The sequence below is a fragment of the Phocoena phocoena genome, chromosome 17 (assembly GCF_963924675.1).
Source record: "Phocoena phocoena chromosome 17, mPhoPho1.1, whole genome shotgun sequence".
NCBI classification, from domain to species: Eukaryota; Metazoa; Chordata; class Mammalia; order Artiodactyla; family Phocoenidae; genus Phocoena; species Phocoena phocoena.
Genome location: NC_089235.1, coordinates 2,162,501 through 2,184,860, shown reverse-complemented (window position 1 = coordinate 2,184,860; position 22,360 = coordinate 2,162,501). Strand labels below are relative to the sequence as shown.

General features: G+C 39.2%; 1 protein-coding gene across 2 annotated transcripts in view; it reads right to left on the bottom strand.

Annotated features, from left to right (window-relative positions):
* Nucleotides 1-22,360, bottom strand: part of SNTG1 (syntrophin gamma 1) — a 188,496-nt gene that overhangs the window by 63,778 nt on the left and 102,358 nt on the right. For both annotated transcript variants that reach the window (XM_065895511.1, XM_065895512.1), the window contains exon 11: nt 17,122-17,160. In XM_065895511.1, coding sequence (XP_065751583.1) covers nt 17,122-17,160 — 39 coding nt within the window. The remainder of the gene's footprint in view (nt 1-17,121; nt 17,161-22,360) is intronic.

The window sequence follows — 22,360 nt, the reverse complement described above, 5'->3', positions numbered from 1 at the left end:
GAAGATGCATTTCCTTCACATGTCACTGGGTCCCTCTGATGCCTGACACAATGATCACTTTTCACTTGAAAATCACGTCTTCCTAGCCTTCATTAGTATAAAATGATTCCTTCCCTTGTCGATTTGTCCAGCCACACACGGTTCTTTTTACCTTGGAAGCTGTCCTACCTTGACCTCCGTTGACGCAAAGCCCCAGCACACACACGTCACAGACAACTTGACTTTATACTCTCCTCTTTGACAATCGCCTACCTGCTTCACTCCACTAAGACCTTGCTTCTCATACTTAACTTTAGAATCCTTAGCTCACCCTCTGTGTTTATGTTTTAGCCCAGTTCTCACTGACAGCTCTTCTCTTCCCCAGCTCTGGTGTCTCAGTAGCGCCTGTCTGACTCAGATGCTTGCAGTCCTCCCACCTGGGACCCAGCTCGGGAGGACAGCTGCCACCCACCTCATTTGGGGCCTGCAACTGAACACAAATGGCATCAGCCTCCGTTTGCTGTAAAACCACGATTTCTTTTTGAATATGACCGTCTTCTTCCTACTTTTAGCTTTGGGTTTGTATATATTTTACTGGTTTTACAATATTTGGCCCTGAGTTATTCATGATAGGAAGAGCACACCAAATATATTTCTCTTAAGCTAATAAAAGATAATAAAGTATAAGACACGATATTTATCATTTTATAACATATTCCCCCATTTCCCAAGCCTACATCTACTTTTTGCAGCTAGAAGGTAACTATAAATATAATTTAATGGACAGTTTTGCATTTTGAGCTGTTTTGTTCTTCAGGTGAAAAATACTGTAATGAAAAATACTGCAAAAGTACACAGCTAAAGAGCGCAGTATTTCTGTTTGAAGTGAGCTTGTTTCGAAGTATTTCTTAATGACGAATCATTTAACATATTAGCCACATCATCTGGCTTATACTCTAAGGCTTCAAAGGCACTAGAAGCGAGTCCAGTAGAACACAGTGGACGGGAGCATTGGGCTAGTGCCTATACCATAAAAACCGGTAGGAAGGGAATTCTGGCAATAAAGCAGGCTTCTGCAGTGCGTGCACTATGGAGCATAGAGTCAATCCATTAAACCCCAAATGGGATGAATGATTCTCTTACGGGAACATTCTTGCTGTGCTTTTCTGCGGCACTAATCACTTAAATCTTCTTTCACGTATCAGGGGAAAAGGATTATACAGTTTGGTCAATTAAGTCACCCTTAAGGAAGTGATAAAGGAAGCAAAATATAGCAGTTGTTCTGTCCACGTATATTTAAAACCAAAAACATTTGCACCTACTGGGCTTGTCTTTACGTATCCTTTGTTAACTTCCCCTTTTAACACGTAATACCCCCTTGAGTACACTTTTTGGTTATGGGATTCAGAGTCACTCATTGTTATAATTTGATGCCATCTACAAAATGTTAGAAACTGTTCCACAATATGGAAAGACTACTGCTTGGGCAACCGTACAAAGCGTGCTCTAGTTAAACTAGACTCACAATACAGTGGGCACCACGATGGGTGATTATGAAGAAAATGACGTTAAAGGAGATGTATTAACTTGCAAAGTGTCTGTGTCCAGTCACTTTACTACAAGGAAATAAAACTCTCTGGATTTCTCAGTGCTCCTGTGAAAAAGCCCTAGCTCCTGAGACAAGGAAACGTCTCCAGAAAAAGTCAAGAATGTTAGAATGCCTGTCTTTACTTTTACTAGAGACATTTTTCTTTTCATATACCTTGAGAATTAGAGCCGGAGCCTTTTGTCTAGTTACTTGTTCTCATCAGAACTGAAAGGATAATAAAACTTGCTTTATCTCCCTGAGAGGCTGAATGGTTACGGCCAGACAGTTGCCGGCTAAGGCCCCGGGTGCCAGGGAGACTGGGTGGCTCTCTCCCTGGACACATTCATTTCAAAGAGAAGGGGGCCCAGAGCTTGGAGACTCTGAGTCATGAAATTCAGAGACACCTGGGTTTATCTGGCCCTTGGAGTGACATTTACATTTTGAAAGGTTAGGTGGAGACCCAGGGCTCTTTCCATCCTGCCTCAAAAGGAAAGGTTGTCTCTGTCTCCTTCTAGCAGTTGGGGGCAGTAGTTTCACGGCCCTGTGTAAGCAGAGAAGCACGTTCTTCCCCATCTGTCTTCCGGGGCGTAGCTGCCACCAGGTGTTCTCATCGCATCCCCCGCAGTCTGGGTGCGGTCACTGACACTGACGTTCCTTTGGCTGAAGAGCTGGTTGTGAGAATCAATGAAGAACTTTTTCCCGTGACCCAGGTGCCTCATGTTTCTGCAATATTCTGTATATATAAAGCACATAACCAAAGCTGGTATATTTACTATGTGCCAGACATAAAGCTGAGCTCTTTACACCTATTAAATCACATCATCCTTTAAAACAACTGGTTTACAGATAAGGCAACTAGAAGACAGGGCTTAGGACAACCACCAAGGACACTCACCCAGTAGGAAGTGTGGAGATAAGAAGTCTGGTCACAGAACCCCAAGCCCTTGGTTAGATACCATGCGGCCCTTACTATCACACATGGTAATGGCCAGGATTCGGAGGCTCAAGGCTGACAACTTCTGTCTTCCGGTGTCCTCTTGAAACCTTAAACTAAGTTAACTCCACCTTTCTCTCCCTTTCAAGGAGATTTAACCTTTGATATTCTTCCTTTATCACCCAAAGATACAGATATAGACATAAATTAAGATCTCAAGCCTCATCTTATATTTACAGTCTTGCATATATTTATTTATCTGAAACTATGTAAATAATCTAAACCTTTCACAAATTCCTAGTTAGCTTTTATCATTTCTGATTTCTCACCGACAACAAGCCTAAGGGAAACTGAATCTTGAAAATAATTACAAAGTTATTCAGATATTAGAGAAAATCAACTGATTTATCGATTGAAAAAACAATCAGCTACTTCCCATGCTTGGGCCCTGGACTGGGTGGTGAGGTCACATGGAATAATAATATCAGAAGAGCTCAGATAGTTGTTTCCTTTGACACGGCAGTGAGGTCCATCAGACAGTATCGCTCCCTGGCATTTTTGGATGATGAAATGTGCCCATTACAGTATAGCATGCTAAAAAGCAGAGAGAGTAAGGAAGCTGCAGTTCCTATGAGCACAGGTGATGGCCAATCAACGCGGCTCTGAAGGCAAAAATGAAGTGCTTGGTGTGGCTCTTACAAGGTGGGGAGAGCAGACCAGGGCTGAGACGAGGCTTCTGTGAGCAGGGAATTCGTTAAGCCTTCAGTCATTCTCTCAGCATACAGAGATGATGCATAGCATTGATGACACAGTTAAATAACTTCCCATCATAAGAGGCACACAGGATTATATTAGCAAACATGGTATCACACACACACACACACACACACACACACACACACACACACACGCACAGAATTTTGCAATGTTTTTCTTTCCCTAACCAGAATGTTGCCTTAACTCTCTGGGTATGGTCAGTAAGGATTTGTTGTGTTACCACTGTTTCAGGAAAGTTTCTGTATGTCTGCTAGAGCTGTTTCCTCTGCTACAGGCTGGACCAGGAAAAATTCCCTTCATTTAAAGGAACACCCATAGTATCTCTTTAAACTTAATAAAAGATAAGGGAGATGATGAACAGACACTCTCATTTCAAGATAAAGAATATGTAATTTGATTGCAATCAAAATTTAAATTGTGATGAAAATTTGCATGAATTAGAGAAATTAAAAAAAAAACCATCTCCCCTGTATAACAAGAAAAGTAGGTAAATCTAAAGACCACAGGGAAGATAGTAAAGCAAGAGGGAGAAAGAAACAGCTGGTTTATCTCAGAAGAGAAATGGAAAAGATATTACTTCACAGAAATGAAGATGGAATTGAAACATACTGTCAAAATAGACACTGCCAACAACTCAACTAGGAGTGGAGGACAGGACTGAGAAAATGAGAGAAATAAAGTAGAAATGGATGAAGAACATAAAAGATTCAGTAGAAAATGGCAAGTATGGAGAAGAAGTAAAGGGCGCTCAATATGGACACCATTAGTGACCCTGAATAAGAGAAGCACAAGCAAGAGGAAAAAATACAAAGATATATTTAAAGAAAAGTTTGCAAAATGTACAATTATTTGAATCTACCAGTTAAATAGACACACTGTGCTCCAGGAATAATTGCACTGGAAGAGTCCATCCTGAGGCCTAAGTTGATAAGCTACTAAACTTCAAAGAAAACGAGAGGATCTTTCAGTCCACTTGGCCAGGTCAGTGAAGAAGTCTTCTTGGGGAGAGAAAAATCAATTTAGCCTCAGTCATCTCGACTGAAAAATTTAACCCAAGAAGACAGTGGAGTAGTGCTCTGACAGAAACAAAAAATGTGAACTTTCTGCCACTACCAACATGCTATTCAAGGATAAAGGGCACAGTTTAAAAATTCTGAACATGTACAAACAAATGGAAAAATTATTCCCCAGAGAGTTTCCTATAGAAAATACAAGAAGGTAACTTTCTGCCTGCCAGAGAAATGAGATGAATAGAAAAAGCAAACATAGGTGGTGCTGGGTAGTAGAAACCATACAGTCTGTAGAAAACCAGACTAAAATGGAATTGGCAGTTATTGTTACAAAAGAGGATTTAAGTGTTGAAAATGAAAAAAATGAAATGAAAATGAATAAGAATAGTTGGCAGTGGTCGGGGAAAGGGGACCACCAGTAGTGTAATTACGCTCATTTCATCATCTGCTATAACCAGTTATCAACACATGTCATTTAGTGCTAAAAATCAAGTACTTACTAAATAAGTATACTAAAAATATAAAGTAATTTACTGAAGAAGGGTCATGAAGAAAAGGAAAAGTAAGACATGTGTATGCATTCTCTTATTTTTCAAATTAGGGGTTATATAGCTCATATCTAGTGAGAGGGACTGTAAATTAGAGGATTATAGTATGGTAGACCTTTCTCAGCTAAAAGTAGGAACATGCAGGGAGTATTAAATAATACAATTTATTTATTAAAACCAATAAAAATATGACTGTAGAATTAAATCTCACATCTCTTATTTTAATTACTATAAATGAAGTAAATTTATCTATTAAAAGAAGATGTCTGCCATATTAGTTCACTAAGCAAAACAACACTATGTAATATGTACAAAAAATATGTAAAAAAGTGATTTAGGAAAGTTGTAAATAAAAAGATGGGCAAAGGCAGACATGCCAGCCAGAAGGAATGAGATATCAGAAACGAAATATAAAATACCTGCTTATATCAGAGAAAAGTGGAAAAGGGGAAAAAGTATCATGTGAGGCTGACAGGCACTTCAGAATAATAAAATGTGTAATCTATCACAAATAACAAATAAGAAAACATCAACATCAATAATGGGAAATAACGGGAACGATGAGAAGAAATAAACTGACGCTTTGATTTACATTTTCTTTCCATGGCAGATCGAGTGGATAAAACCCAAGTAACAACATAGGAGATTGTGTCCTTTCTTCCACTCCAGGAACACGTTTTACTAGATTTCTGTTGTGTAATCTTCACTTGCATTGCTGCCTGTCACCTACTTCGACACGCAGCCAATAACGGCCCATAACTAATACTCTCAGTGAACTTGTGAAATACTTCGACAAATTGACACAGAATGTATATATAGTAAAAGGAGGTTGCTGTGCAAAGGAAATCCGACACACAGAACTCTTGTGAGTGTGGGAATGCTCGGATGTATCTCTAGGAAGTTCCTGAATCTAGAAGAATAACCTGGAACAGTGTGTGCTCACACAGGCAAGCCTGGGTTTGAATTCTGGTATCAGAAGAGACATTGAACAACGAGGTGACCGTCTGAAAATGAGTACCGGCTAAAGGGAGTGTCTGGACTCCACTGCCACGGTGACACTCGGGAGAGGGAAGATAGGAGGCGTCTGTTTTCTAAAAGAAGGTTTAAAAAATAACACACGTACTCCTATCCCCATCCTAGCTATAAGAATCATATCTAAACACATAAGAACACTCTGGTCACTTTTAACAATTTTATGGCTAATCTGGATGAAAGCAGAAAATAGTCTAATCAAAATGCAGTGGCGGAAAGTTGGGAATATCAGCCAATACACTGGAGTGGAGAAGCAGATACAAGTGCTTTCTGTCAGACGGAAACAAACCGATGGAATTTAAGACAATTAAATGTGAAAGTATTCACTCACTCTTAAGATGTTCACTACGTGAGTAAGGGTGGGGTAATCTATGATGGCAACAGTTTTGAAAAAAGTAAGTAGTTGCCTGAAAGATTAATATAAGAGGATGATTTGATGTAAGTGTCAGAAGTGTTGACTTTATTCTCCACCATATTCATTAAATATAATGCTTACAACAAGGGGAGTAACAGACCTCTTGCGATCTATGTGGTCTGCTATATTTGAAACAATGAATGCCGAGTAATTTAGATGGATTCACATTTCTGGGGTCCAGTACTTAGTCATGTCAGTAACTGTAATTCCGCTCAAAATCCTTTACCTCCATGACGTCGGGGGTCCCACCCCCATCTGCAAGGTGGGGTCAGAGAACTTAACACTTACGTGTGACGTGGGATTAAATAGGATAAGTTAAGAGCTTAGGAATAGACCATGGTTATTGTCATTATTCTGGAATCATAGTTTAATAGGGAAATGGATCAATTAAAGTATGCTCCGAAAAGTTCAACACAAATGTTGAAGATTCTGGAAAGCAAGTGGCAAATTAAACAGCTAAAGAAACCGAGTATGTTTAGGTCATAGAAGAAAAGACCTAGAGGAAGAAATATGTCTTTGATTATATGAAAGTCTCCACATGGAAGAGAGAGAAACCTTCGTGTCCTCCAGAGGACACCATGGTGTCACTGAGTAGACAGTGCCTGGAACATGACTTCCTGTCATTTTAAGGAAACTTTTAAATAATGCACTTTGTGAATAGAAAGGGCTAACTTACAAATAAAGGGAGTTAGATGTGAAATAAGTCTCGTTAGCTAGAAATAGAGGATCAGGTTACACAACACGGAAGGTCTCCCTCAGGACTAGAATCCGATAGCTCAATAAAGTGGCATCAATGCTGCTTCGGACGACTTAAGCTCAAAACTATTAAACTGGGCTTTCCTGGTGGCGCAGTGGTTGAGAATCTGCCTGCTAATGCAGGAGACACGGGTTCGAGCCCTGGTCCGGGAGGATCCCACATGCCGCAGAGCAACTAGGCCCGTGAGCCACAACTACTGAGCCTGTGCGTCTGGAGCCTGTGTTCCGCAACAAGAGAGGCCGCGATAGCAAGAGGCCCGCACACCACGATGAAGAGTGGCCCCCGCTTGCCACAACTAGAGAGAGCCCTCGCACAGAAACGAAGACCCAACACAGCAAAAATAAAATAAATAAATAATGAACTCCTACCCCCAACATCTTCTTAAAAAAAAACAAAAAATGATTAAACTTTCTAAGAATAAGTACTACCATGACAACCCTCCTAACCGGCCTTCACCTCATTCTCTGAGAGAATTTCAAGTATCACATTCCCTCTCCCAGACTTAAAATGACCTCCAGGGCCATTTCGCTCATCCTAGAGAAGCTGACCAGTTGATATGTAGCCAGAGTGACCCTGAGAAGAAACAGAAATTCTTGATACATGAGCAGATGATACATTCCTTTAGAGCTGCAAAACAGAGTTATCAAGGCTACTTGCTATTATTGGCGAAGAGAAGTGGTTTCCTGCCAGAGGTGAGGAACTCGATCATCACACAAAAGGAGAGAAAATACATCGATTCTAGTGTGAGGCACTGAAATTCAAATGGCAACAGCTTCCACGCTAACGTGGCTGCAGGGAGATACTTTTATAACAAATGTTGAGGACAGTTCAGTGAGATATAACCATATATATATATACTTATAACCATGAACATCATCGCTGACTCAGTATTTCTACTGTTAGCAATTTTCTAAGGAAATTATCAGAAATTCATATGAACAAGCATACACAAGGCTATTTATTGAATCAATGTTTGGGAGGGTGAAATAGAAAAATTAATTTATATTAATAGAAGATTGCACCTACATACTTTGATAGAACCACTGAAAATGAGATTTTTGAAAGAATATAGGAAAAGCTCACAATAAGGCAACTGACTATAATTTTTAAAGTTATGAGAAAAATAAAATCTCAAGTAAATATTACATAATGTACGATATATACACAAAATGCATATTAATTTTTTAAACATGATAAGATCTGTATGTTGAGATTATGAGACCCATATTTCTTCTTTCTCTTTTGAAGTATTTTTAAATTTCTCATAGTGAAAACATTTATTTTAAAATAATTACATAAAAATTATTTTAAGTATTTCTTTTCATAGAGAGAAAAATTGTGAAAAGCTGGTATATATTTTTATGTTAAAATGATGTGGGGCTTCCCTGGTGGCGCAGTGGTTGGGAGTCCGCCCGCCGATGCAGGGGACACGGGTTCGTGCCCCGGTCCGGGAGGATCCCACATGCCGTGGAGCGGCTAGGCCCGTGAGCCATGGCCACTGAGCCTGCGCGTCCGGAGCCTGTGCTCCGCAACGGGAGAGACCACGACAATGAGCGGCCCGCGTACCGCAAAAAAAAAAAAAAAAAAATGATGTGAAGAAGGGCAGTTTGTGAATATTCTGAAAGAGTTTGCGTGGAGCAGAAGGGGGCAAACCCAGGACACATACAAAGGAAACTGCATTTCTTGATTACTATATTGAATATTTTCTTTTATATTGTGTAACTTCATGCTTATGAGATACTCAGATGTTTTAATACAATTAAATTACATCTAAAGAGGAAATAAGTTATTGTAAGCCTAAAATAATTGTAATTTAATTTTTATTAAAGTTCAGATAGGATTCGATGCTACAAGTTTGAGGATTCGAAAGCATTTTGGGGAATGCAGAGCATTGGGTTAACAAATAACTTTTAACAATGAGATGAAAGTGAATACTTACATATAAGTTATCAAAAATTTTGACTTAAATTTGTACTTATTCTCTATTAGTTCTATTTACTACTAACAACAAAAACCTTGAAATGTTTGATTTAATAATTCTAAGGATTATTGAATTGTAAACCTTGGATTATAAATGTTGTTATAGGAAACTATATTTTTGGGGATTTAAAATATATTGTAGGAACAGTATGTGTTTACTTAAAGTTGTATGTGAAGCTTGCCATTTATTGTCTTGTTAAAACTAACTCACTGACTAGAACCTCACTGTCTTATTTTATGGCACCAAAGAGATGTAAATTACACTGAAGTTGCTCTTAAAATTATGATTATAGGTTATGAAATGCATTCTCTAACAAATATTAAAATTTATACTTTTTTCAATTCCAGTGAAAACAACCTAACCTTACATTTTAAAGAACACACTAAATCACAAATAAGCAGAAGGAAGGAATAATAAAGTTTCGAGCAGAGACAAACAAAATAGAGAACAGAAAAACAACAGAGAAAACCAACAAAGCCTACAGTTGGTTCTTCCAAAAGATCGACATAATTGACAAGTACGTGCTATAGTGATGAAGCAAAAAGAGAGAAGATTCAAATAAGTTAATCAGAAATGAAACGGGGCTGTTACTACCGATTTGACAGAAATAAGAAGTGTTATAACAGAGTGCCATAAATAATTGTAGGCGGGTACATTGGATAACGTAGGTCAAATGGGATAATCCCTAGAAACACACAAACTGCCAACACTGGATCGTGAAGAAACAGAAAATCTGAAGAGACCTGTAAATAGTAAGGAGACTGAATCGGTAATCAAAACCTCCCCAAAGAGACAAGTTCAAGACAAGATGGCTTCACTGGTGAATCCTACGTAAGATTTAAAAACATGAGCACCAATCTCTCTCAAATTCTTCCAAAAATTTGCAGAGGAGGGAATACCTCCATTCTATGACGATAGCATTACTCTGATATGAAAGCCAGATAAAGAACCTATAAAAAAAAGAAAACTAAATACTGATACTTTGATGAATTACAGATGTAAAAATCCTCAACAAACTACTAGCAAACAGAATTCAGCATCGCATCAGACCTACCTATGAGGCTGCTTCCTGCTACCTCCGTGAAAACCGTAGTGATTTTTTTCCACCTTTTCACTCACATGTTTAACACTTGATATCCAGTTAAAATTCTGTACATTAAATCCTCTCTGTTCAAATAACTGGAGTGGCTTCTGCCTCTTGATTGAACTCTACATGATGCTTTCTTGTAAAGACTTTGCTGTTATTCAGAGTGAATGGAAGCTATTGGCGAGTTCTTGTGAAAGGAGGATTTCTCATCTCTCTACCCCCAGTGAGTGATCTGACATACATCAGAAACCACTTTTCAAGTCCCTATAAAAGGTTTAGCAGAAGAGCTTCTCCACATGGAAACCCGAAGAGGTTTTAATTGAACTGCCTTAAATCATCAAAAAAAAAAAAAAAAGCTAACAAGGGTTTATTTCTGTTTTCCTTCTTCCAGCCACAGCTGCATCTGTTCCAGATCCCCTTTCCTTCTAATGTATTATCACAGAATATTGAATATTTATTAACTTATAAATATACTACATCATTTTATCTAGAGGAAAACTTCTCCCCAACATCTCTATTTATCTTTAAACATTACATCACCATAATTCTTTAAGCTTTTTATTAAGTACTAACTTTTTGTTATATTTTGCATATGCTTTGAAACATGTACTGCATTTATTGTTTTGCTCATGGGACAAAATATACTATTATACAGAGTGTAAGAAATACAAATCATTTTCATTTAAAAAACCTTAGTTTCTGTCATTACAACAAATCCATATTAAGCATGTCCATTTTATTTATTCTCCTAAATCTGCCTGCTGTTTAAACTGTGATTAAAATTAACCCATGCCTCAGTAGGTAGGATCATGTAATTAAAATGCAAATTTCAGTATAGGTCATTGCTCATTGCATAGTGAAAAATAACTACATGTGTTGTCATGACATTCTACTATATGTCAATTTGTTAGAATATACTTGGAGGCTGGCTTGACAAACTAATTCTCCCTCTAGATTTATAACTCATTTTTGAGGATGAAATCAAAGTTAATGAACCAGAAAAGTTTCCACATTTGGTGAAAAAAATTTTCTTGATTCCTTGCTATGTAAATGGCATGAGTTTCCTGCTATGAGAATTGTAGGCATTCTAATCTGGAAAGAATGAATCTCCTTCAAATTCAATAATATCAAGTGCTGCTTTTCTGTAGTATTTCAGAAATATATTGGCATTTTTTCAAAACATAATTAAGACAAAATTTACTTAAAACTGTAAGAATTGCTATGTCACAAAAAATCATCTAGATTTTCTTATTTTTGTGTAATAAGTTATATGTGATTATTTTTGTCTTATTTTAAAAATTATTTTTAGAACTTAAAAAAAATTTTTAATTTTATTTTTGGCTGCATTGGGTCTTCATTGCTGTGTGTGGGCTTTCTCTAGTTGTGGTGAGCGGGGGCTACTCTTTGTTGCAGTGCGTGGGCTTCTCATTGTGGTGGCTTCTCTTGTTGAGGAGCACGGGCTCTAGGCACATGGGCTTCAGTAGTTGTGGCACGTGGGCTCAGTAGTTGTGGCACGTGGGCTCAGTAATTGTGGCTTGTGAGCTCTAGAGTGCAGGCTCAGTAGTTGTGGCGCACAGGCTTAGTTGCTCTGTGGCATGTGGGATCTTCCTAGAACAGGGCTCGAACCCGTGTCCCCTGCATTGGCAGGCGGTTTCTTAACCACTGTGCCACCAGGGAAGTCCTTCAAGTTTTTAATGTTAGTAAATAATATCTACTTTTAAGTTAATAAATAATATCTATACAAATGTTCATTAAAAATAAGTCAAACATACAGAATATGTAAAATAAAACATGAAAATTGGATCTTCACTCTCCTCTAGATCTTCACCCTTCTCTGGAGACATTCGGGGGTAACCATCTCGTAGAAATCATCCTAAACCTTTAAAAGAAATGTTTGCACGTAGGCCTAAAAAAGCCCCAACAGATGGATTCATTGTGTGGGTGAGTGTTTTTTTTTTGAAACCTTAATTTCTGTACATGTAGACCTATTTGAGTATAGTGGTATTATAATTACAGAGTGACTGTAAATTTATGTAATCACTTCTATATTGGTGGGACAATTGTCTTTATCTTTCTATTACATGTAAACTTTTTTCTGCTAACACCCTTTAAAAAAGAACTGCTGAGCCCAACGAAACATGCAGTTTAAATTTTGGTCCTTAATATAAAACTGCCCTCCAAAAATTTTGTAACCATTCATACTCTCACCAAGAGTATTATATGAGAATGTCTGAAGATTTAAATGTATTAAAGGTTTTTATAAGCATTAATACACCAATTAAATCTAATTGATGATATCTGTGCTTCACAAAATATCTGTATTCACCAATTCATTAAGATATGGAGAATATAGCTAAAATTTAGCTTTGTACATTTTCTGTCTTCTTATGTATTTTGCCTGACCATAATGAAATCATAAGCAATTGAATTCACACTATTTCACTTGGATTTTCAAATACATATTGCAATTTATCAATGTCCTCTACAAGGGATACATTCTCGATAATGAATACAAGAGCTCAGGGAAGTTATTCCTTTCTTTTGTTGCAAGAGACTCCTTTCGTCTGTTCTAAATCTCAAAATCAAGGCAACATAAACTCAGGACATTGTGAGCCGTCCACACTGCCCTGCAGTTCTGCCCTCACCACAACAGGCTTAGCTTCAGCCAAGCCTTTCTCAATGCTTCCATACTCAGAAAGCACACATTTGAATCACGCTAGACTAACACTTTGAGAGTGGCCTGAGACCTTGCAATGGTTCTCTCATTACCACCAAGCACCCACCCTAGACTCATCTTGCACTTGAATTTTGATGAAGACATTGCTCCCATTTCCCCAGTTTCGAAACAGGCCCCTTCCCTGTATTAAATGCTTAAGAGCAGCCTCGGAAGCCTTAGCAATCTTGCCAGTGTTTTCTTCCTCTGCACCAGGCTTTCTGACATCACGCTGACTGTTGTTTTAACCTCTCCAGAAAGTGAGTTCTGAGCCTACGTCACTTGCATTTATGAGCCACATCTGATCCAAGGTACCTGCATCTCCGTGTACAACTGAGACCCTCACGGGGGCCTGGAGTCACTGACCATGACTCACTGCTCTGATGCCCTGGGAGCTCTGCCCTCCTGGACACCCTTCTGGAGAAGGTTAGGAGTCTTGGCTTCGTACTCAGTTAACACAGAGGACGAGTCCTAGTCATACAACGAGGCGCAGACAACAGATCCCATTCGATGTCACAGACATCCTCACAGACGGTGTGGTGGGCAGTGTCACCGTGTGTCCAACAGACAGACACTTTACCAGGTTCTTGCGCATCTTCTTGAGGTGCTGTATTCTTGTACAATAACGTGTATATTTCACCCTTTATTAAAAATAGTGGCTACTTATTCCCTGCTCTTCACTTTGCCATTGGCACCTAATGAACTTTCGTGGAGAGTCTTCTAGACAGGTGCCAGGTGAGGTAGCTCATCCTCTTGATGGCGGGTCACTATCGCACTGGCCGGATGTGCAGGCTGCTTCGCGTCGCTCGGGGGCGTGGCTCTGGTTGTCCTCATCAGGCTCCCGGGCTGGCGTGGTTCCTTATCTCAAGACGTATGGAAACGCTTAGCCATCGTCTCTCTTCACACGCTGCCTCTCACACGTTGTTTCCAGTCTTTCTGCAGAATGTCCCTTTTTGGGAGCTTCTCATTCTAAACTTCAACTCTTACATTATCTTTCGTAGTTTCACCCCTTTCTGTACGTGCTGCATTCTGATGATACTCTCAGATGTGCTATTTCCAACTACACATTTTATCTTCATTTGTATCTATGCTATTATTCAATTGGTTAATTGATTATAATTTCAAATATACTCATATTTTGTTCATTTTTGAACTTCTGTGGGGTTCTTTTGCAAATCCACATTTTTGGACACCATCTCCTGTTCTTGACTTACAGTTTCCACTCCCTTATTTTTTAAAAAAACACAACACATGATAAGTAAAAATAGTTGTGGACTGTTCTTTAATGTCCACACTATGCTTTCCCTTCTAATGGTTTATTTGCTCATATGGTTTATACGTCTGATTAAAATCTCTTCTTCCGTGAGGTGGTCTTACTGAGAGTCTCATGCCCCCTGGAATGTGAGGGTGTCCCTGAAGAGCTGGTCCCCAGCACTGGCCCCTGCTGTGCACAGTGACTTTTTCCAGTTCCAGGTCCCTTTGTGTTTTGCTTTTATTTTAATTTCTCTGGTTGGGGTACATGTATCACGCGAGCGGCACAAAATCAAAACCAAATCCCATAGGAAGCAGAAGAGTTCTGTTCTAATGTATCTCGGATGATGTCTTTTTGGTTTTGTTTGAGACCTAGAGTATCACAGATATGAGGGGACTTAAATATTTTAACATTATGTCTGAGTTATTTAATAAAAAGCATATGTATAAACATACATATTTATATCAAATCTGAGCTTCAGAGAACACTACATGAAAATTAAGTTAGGAAGAAATTTGAGATGAAAGCAACTAGTCCCAGGTAGGAGTCCTGTCTGAGCGCTAAATCTGGATGAGAAATGAGATTATGTATGATTTTCAATTTTTATTCCTTAACGTGGCTCAGATTTTAAGTAGAGGATGTAGCTTGATCTCCTAATGCATCGCACTATGCAGGGGAGTCTTTCCTGTTATGCATATACATGAATGTCGAACCGTAAACTAATCCAATTTCCTGAAAGACTTCATTAACGTGGTGGGAAGTAGTGAGGGAAAAATCTATTAACTCCCGCTTTCAGTTATTAAAGTGCCAAGAAGAATTCACTCTAATTTCATAATTGTGAGATACAAAGATATGTGAAATAAAATTTCACTATAATAATAAAAACATTAAAAGGCTAGCAAATAAAACCATAAATGCTTATGCTTATCTGTGTTTATTATGTATGAGTTAGAATATTAAACAGGTTTTATTATGATTTGTTCTATATGCAAGCTTTTTCAGATTCTTATGACTTCGCTCCGTGTTATTCAAAACCTAGATACATGCAGAGGTGGCGAGGACTGTCCCAAGTCACTGAAGGGTGTGTGTAGGAAGTGTTCCATGTCGTTGCCATCATAAATAAAGCATAGCTCTGGCGTAGTCAGGGTTATGAAATATTCACAGTAATTAAATTACACTAAATATTAATACTTCAGGGCTTCCCTGGGGGCGCAGTGGTTGACAGTCCGCCTGCCGATGCAGGGGACGCAGGTTCGTGCCCTGGTCCGGGAAGATCCCACGTGCCGCGGAGCGTCTGGGGCCATGAGCCATGGCCGCTGAGCCTGCGCATCCGGAGCCTGTGCTCCGCAATGGGAGAGGCCGCGACAGTGAGAGGCCCGCGAACCGCAAAAAACAAAACAAAACAAAACAAACTTCACATGTTTAGGGTCTAAAGGGCAAGGGAAGTGATAACACAAATATTAGAGTCATTTTTAAGGAAATATTCTTCATTCATATTTTTGGCAAGGATTCCCCAAATGAGTAGGTCTACATTTTCATATATCTGTGACTATGAAACGACCCTGTCTAGTCCTGGGCCTGGCACTCTTCCCTCACGGCTGAGGCTTCTATTTGAATAATTTATCCTTAATGACTTTTTCCCTCTGCTTTAGCCCTGTGAAACTGTTAAAACTGTTTTTCCCAGATGTCACCTGTGCACTCCCAGCCTCAGAATCACCTGGGATGGGATGGGAGCAACAAAGCCAGTTTCCCAGGCATCATCCCGGAGCTAGTGCATCAGATCCTCTGGGCTGGAGCCTGGTCTCTGCGCTGTGAACAAGGCCCCAAACACACCCGTACTGCTGTGTGTCTACCCAGAGCACCGGCTGGCTCAGGCGCGGGGCCCGAGGAGGCGTGCCGGGTACCCGGGGCCACACCAAGGGGAAGACAGGTCAGAGCTGTAGGCGCAGCGCGCTCTCCAAGGCTCTGATCACTCCTAGCTCGGTCACACGTGGCTCTGCGGGCAGCCTGGGCATCGTTAATGATACAACTTATACCAGAACATAAATTCTCTACTGCAAAGAACACACTTAAACACTTAATACACTAATGCAAATAATGTCATATATTAAGAAATTTACATTTGTTATCATTTACTTTTCAAAAATAAACATGTGAGATAGTTAGACTAACACAAATGCTACAGATGAGGGAGCTGAGGCTTAGATAAGAAAAGCAACCTACTTTTGACAAGCTGAAGATTACTTTTAAAATTTTACCATGGAAATTAACTTGCGCTGGGTGTACCATCTATGAATCAATATCGCAGGTGTTTAGATTTTGATCAGCGGTTGCAAACTGAGGTTGATATCAAGTGTCAGACGTCTGTGTCCAGCCATAGGTTCCCTGCCACTGTCACACATGCCAGACAGGGTGACTCTGAGTCCACAAGCTGAACCTGCGCTTCCTTTTCTTATTCTGATTAATGTTTATATTATGTTTACGGAAGCAATAAAAGTTAAGTTTAGTCCAATAAAATTATAAGTGGAATCAGTTATTTTTATAATCAATTATTTTATTCTAACATCAATTATTAGTCCAATAAGTCAACTAAATTCTTAGCTTGATTAATTGGACATTATTTTCATTCCACACATTAATTTAGCCTCATTTTCAACACTACCAGCCAATTTTGAAAATTCCCTTTAACTTTTAGGTCCATTAAACATAGGTCTCCCAAATGTTTAAGATACAGTAAAACTGTCTTAAGTAAACAGCTGTCAAAGTTCTTCAGCACTGCGTTCAGATAAATATAATTGTTTTGTCAAAATAGTTTTGACTTAATTCACTTAGCTCAAAAGCTTTTCTTATTAGTACGATTAGAAAAACCAGGTATATTATATAATATGAAAGAAATCTAATAAATTATGTATTTTCCTGAAGATGGCAAATGACAGTACCAATTATTTCCACATAAAAGTAAATGCAATCAAGATTATCTTCTATTAACGTAATAGATAAAATGAAAGAAACCTACGACTCGGCTTTGCGAGTGTTTCTCCATCTTACCTGCTGGTTTACAGGGAAGTTTCTGTTGATTTTTCTAATCTGTAATAATAAATAAACAATGAAAGTGAGAACACAAGATCCCCCAAATTTTATGAGAATCTATTTCTAGTGAGTTTATGTAAACTGATACTTATGTTGACTTACTAGAATCATTGCATATCTAACACAAATTACGAACTTTTTAAATATTTTGACTCTCAAAATTATCCCAGATTTCATATAGAAACATTTTGGAAAGATTTCCATCTAATAATTTTCTGTTTATGAGAAATGAAAAGCCTATGTTTCCATAAAATGTTAAGTGAGAATCTGCTGAGAATAAGAAGTACCGTTGCCGTGCGGCACGTGGGATCTTTGTTCCCCAACCAGGGATAGAACCTGTACCCCCTGCAGTGGAAGCACAGAGTCTCAACCACTGGACCGCCAGGGAAGGCCCTAGAGTAACTTTTTATAATTTATTTTTTCACTTTGAAATCATATTATACTCTATCTGTTTTAACACTTAAGAGAACAGAAGAAATGGAATATTCAAACACTAAAGGATAATGTACACGTACCGAAATAGCTTTAGTCAGGGCCTCAAATAAAATAAACATTTACTTTAAGACAATTTATTGGCATGTCGTAAGAATTTAAAGTAAGTCTTCAGAGAAAGAGTTTCCTCTGTATTAAGTCATGTAAACAAACTTTAAAAGCCGAATGAAAATGAGTATCAGATTTAGACAAATGACCTTGTAATACAAAAAATCTTTGTTCAACAGAATTTTTACTAATTAAAACCAATTATTATCTTTCATTGGTTTTCTAGAGAAGCTTAAATGATGCTCCCTGTGTGATATACTCTTACATCAGACTAAACACAGACTGTTTTCACTTAGAATATGTTTTGTTGAATTATTTTGGTTTTCCTTTTTTAGTTTTATTTCCCTTTGTCTTACTGATAAACGTGAATTAAGAGGGAATTTGATGAACGTGAGGCACAAAGTTGGAGGCACAAATGGCTCATGTACGAGAACAGACTTACTGGCAGGATATATGTCACTTAAAATGTGAAAGAAAATAAAATTTGAGCATAGGTGTGTGATCTCTGCAGGGTCATGCACAAATATCATATCCTTCTAACATTGCTACAATCATTTCCAAGTAGTTTTCGCTCTGGTGAGGAATCAGTGCAGGAAATCTCTAGAACTATCGGTGCCTTCAGCTAAAATCAGGATAGTCTGGAGATGGGTAGAGAAGAGCAGACCCCTAAGCATGTTTCACCACCAGTCAAAAAATTCATATTGAATACTTTGTGGAACTATGCTTTTTACTAGTTTTTAAGGATTGCTATAAAATCCTACCAGCATTTTATGTGGACCACTGTCTTAGAGTGAGTACTATCTAGCTTTGTATTTTTTAGCTCCCCTAACATGTAATTTTAGTTCTATGAATGACATAAAATGTATGACTGAAGTTAAATAAATGACACTTCTTTGCACTGTATTTACTTAAAATGGCATTCAATGAAAACTGTTTTTCAAGATCAAGCCTCTGCCATCAAATTTGCTTAAGTGGGATCCTCCAGGTTAGTTCAAGAAAATAATATATAGTGCTCCGATCTCTATTTTTTTCTGAATCATACTGGAACATCTCCTTCTAAATAGAAAATCACAGTACCTAAATGAACTAGACAGATATTTTCTGATTTATAGCACAAACACACGTGCACATACCACATTGGTAACATACAGCTCTAGGCTTTTTGGGTGGGAACAATGTAGCTAGTCTGGGTTCATAGAGTCCAACCAGAGGATATGTTGAACAATTTAAAACTGGGATTAAAAACGGTAACCTGAACAAAATTCTTCATTAAAATGGGTGAAAGGATCAAAAGAAAACAAATGAATTCTTTTAAGTTATCATAGTGTGAACAAGAAAGAAAGGAAGTTGAGGTTTCTTCACAACCCTTGCTTAGAGGTAGCAAGGTAGAGATGTCAAGCGGTGCACCGCAATAAATGGTCTTTTTCTGATTTTTCCCTTCTATCACTTAGCATTATCTAATACTGTTTATTTTATTTTAACTTATTTTTGTGTTATGATTCCCCAGAAAACAAGAGCACGAGGTCATAGATTTCTGTTTCATTAAATACATCACTTCTAGCACCTAGACGTCGGCCTGGGTCTTAATAGGGGCAAAATCAATATTTGTTGAACAAGTGAAGAGACAGAATATCTCAGAACAGAGTCAAACTATTGTATTTGACCTCTAGCTTAGTCTTGAATGCAAGTTACTTCTAAAAAAAAAAAATCTAAATTCCTAGCTTTGAATGTCTATAGTAATTGCAATGGCTTCGATACCTAGAGTTTATACCATAATGGGAAGGAAAAGAATGCTGATGATTTAAAAGCAAGTTCTCACCTCAGAGGAAGACTAGCTCCTCGGTGGACACAAAAATACAGAGGGGGAGGGGGGGCGAGGGATCTGGGCTCCTGCAACTTGTCGCCTTAGGTCAAGTCTTGAGGGACTGGACACAGAAAAACACAGTCTGGGGGTCCCAGTGGAGAGAGCTCTGGACTCTTCCCCCGGTGCTCATGGAATCCCCATGTCAAGGGTGGTTTCCAAACGACGGGAGAGCTGAAGGCAGAGGATGTGTTTCCATCTGCAGGAGAGGCTCCGAGATGTCTCCTGCCTGTGAGGCTGGTGAGAAAATCCTAGCAACGCTGGAGGACTAGACGCAGCTTCCTGAGCTGTGAGCTGGAGACGCCAGTGGGACCACACACGTCAGAGCATCAGAGACCACGGTGACGCTTGGCCACCCGGGAGGAACGTCTCCGCAGGGAGTTTACGGGGATGTGGTCTCCGCAGGGTGAGGGGGGGCGGGGTCCCCTCTGTACAGAACTCGGGGTATAGCCTGGCTCTGGCTTGGCTCTCACCAACCCCCCATCCCCTGCCCACCTGCTGGCTCCCTCTCTCCCACCCTCCCTCGCTCCCTCTGTCTCCCTCGCACTTTTTCACCTGGCAAGAGTCTTCTTTCTTTTTTTGTATGTTTACCTGAGGTGCACAGAGGCCTGCATAACCAAGAACCAGGTCTGCCATGAAAACCCAAGCAGAAGTGGCTGGTGACCTTCTCTTGGGCCCTGTGTGTGGGTCCAGCTGTGTTTGCCCTGCCCTTGCTGCAGGACCCTTGACTGCAGAAGGTCTTTTCCACCTCATCTCCCCTCTGTGCCCACGTGACCGACCAGCACTGTCAGTCACAGCCGGCTGTCCCGTGGGGTGTGTCCTGTGCTGGCCCCCACTCCTCCGAAGCCCCGCCCTGAATCACAGCGGGCGGGGGGCGGGGCGCGGAGAGGGGAGGGGGCCTCTGTTCCTTCTGCTGCCACCCTTGCCTGGGGCCCCTGGGATGCCCGCCTTTCTGACCCGGAAATCTACAACTGGCTCAGAGATCCTGATTCTTCTTAACTAGCATCTGATTTAATCCTCTTTCTTAGTATCATCTCAGAGCTTTGTAATTGATTGAAAGAACCCCATTTATCCACTTTGCTAATGATTTCCACGTGAGTAAAATCAACAGAAATGCAAAAATAATGGCAATCATTAGATTAATACATATTTTGGACTAAAGGGAACAGTTGGTACTAAGACCTGACATATTCTTGCTATGCCAAAATATAACACAGTGTTCTACTTTTATCAGAAATTCAATTCTGGAAATTTAATTGTTATGACAAATCTCAGTATGTAAATTTGACATTTACTTTAACTTTCAGAGACAGTGAGAACTAAACACAAAGACATATTTGTGAACCAGACATGATTTATAGAAACACATTATGGGATGGCTATGCTAAGAAGAAAAATGATTTAACCTTACAAAGATATGCAAAACCTTTTCTAAAAATTTAATCCCAAAGTAATAAAAATAATGGTAAAGTAAATGTAATAAGTAAAAGAAAAAATAATGCTTTTTTACATCATATAGAATCAGCATTTATATCAAATTAACAAATACCATGGTTAAAAATTAAACATATAAAATCCATTTAACAAGAGACTATGAGAATTACCCTTATCATTAATGTGTAACAGTGATATTAAAAATTATAGCCAAGGGCTTCCCTGGTGGCTCAGTGGTTGAGAGTCCGCCTGCCGATGCAGGGGACACGGGTTCGTGCCCCGGTCCGGGAAGATCCCGCATGCCTCGGAGCGGCTGGGCCCGTGAGCCATGGCCGCTGGGCCTGTGCGTCCGGAGCCTGTGCTCCGCAAGAGAGAGGCCACAACAGTGAGAGGCCCACGTACCACAAAAAAAAAAAAAAAAAAAAAATTATAGCCAAGATAATATGTAAAAATAGAATGTAAAAGTATTAGAAAGAACAGCTTTGCATGGCATTAATGGAAGAGAGTCTACTTTATAAATACCCAAGACAATTAGATTAAAAATGACTTAGTGATTTCAAGGTGTCTGAATATGAAATATGTTTATCCAAATCAACAATCTTCCTAAATGTGAAAAAAAAATAGAGAAATAAAACAAAATGCTTTTTAATCAACCTAATAAAAATAAAATTCATTAACAATCAACCTAATATGAAATTATAGATCCACTGCTGAATGTCAACTTTCTTCCAAATTAAAATATTATTTGGTGGTGCTCTTCTAAGTGTAACTATTTTTAGACCTTTATGGGCCCATCAAGAATAAAAGGTCAAATACACCCAAAGGTGTTTAAGGTTAATCTCAGGGGGCTATCTGAATGCATTACAGAATTACAATCATTAAAACAGGGTTTTACCCTGCCAAACTAATTGTGACAATGACTTCTGATAGAAACTTAAACACTGAAGCTAAAATATATATTACTGAGTTAATGATAAAGATTGTATTTTAAATTCGAATAGAGAACAAAGCTGGAAAATGTGGTTAATTACTTGAAAACGATGTATCACCCACAAACTCCCAGTGCAACTCATACTTAATGCACACGTATTTAAGACGGGATGGGGTGGCCTGAGGCACATCAACCATCCTACTGAGGGCCACGGAAACGGAAAGAGAAACCTAGTGAAGCACTTTGTTTAAGGACTTCTGAGAGCTCCCGCTGTAACTAGGGTGAGCATGGCTTAGATTCCGGAGATGAGGTGACGAGCTGACAGCTCAGGGCCACTAGGCAGGCTTGGGGACAGACGCCCAGACGGAGAGCATGTGGACAGACAGAGGAGCAGAGCACGTATTTTCTCCTGGGTTTACAGGGGCAACACG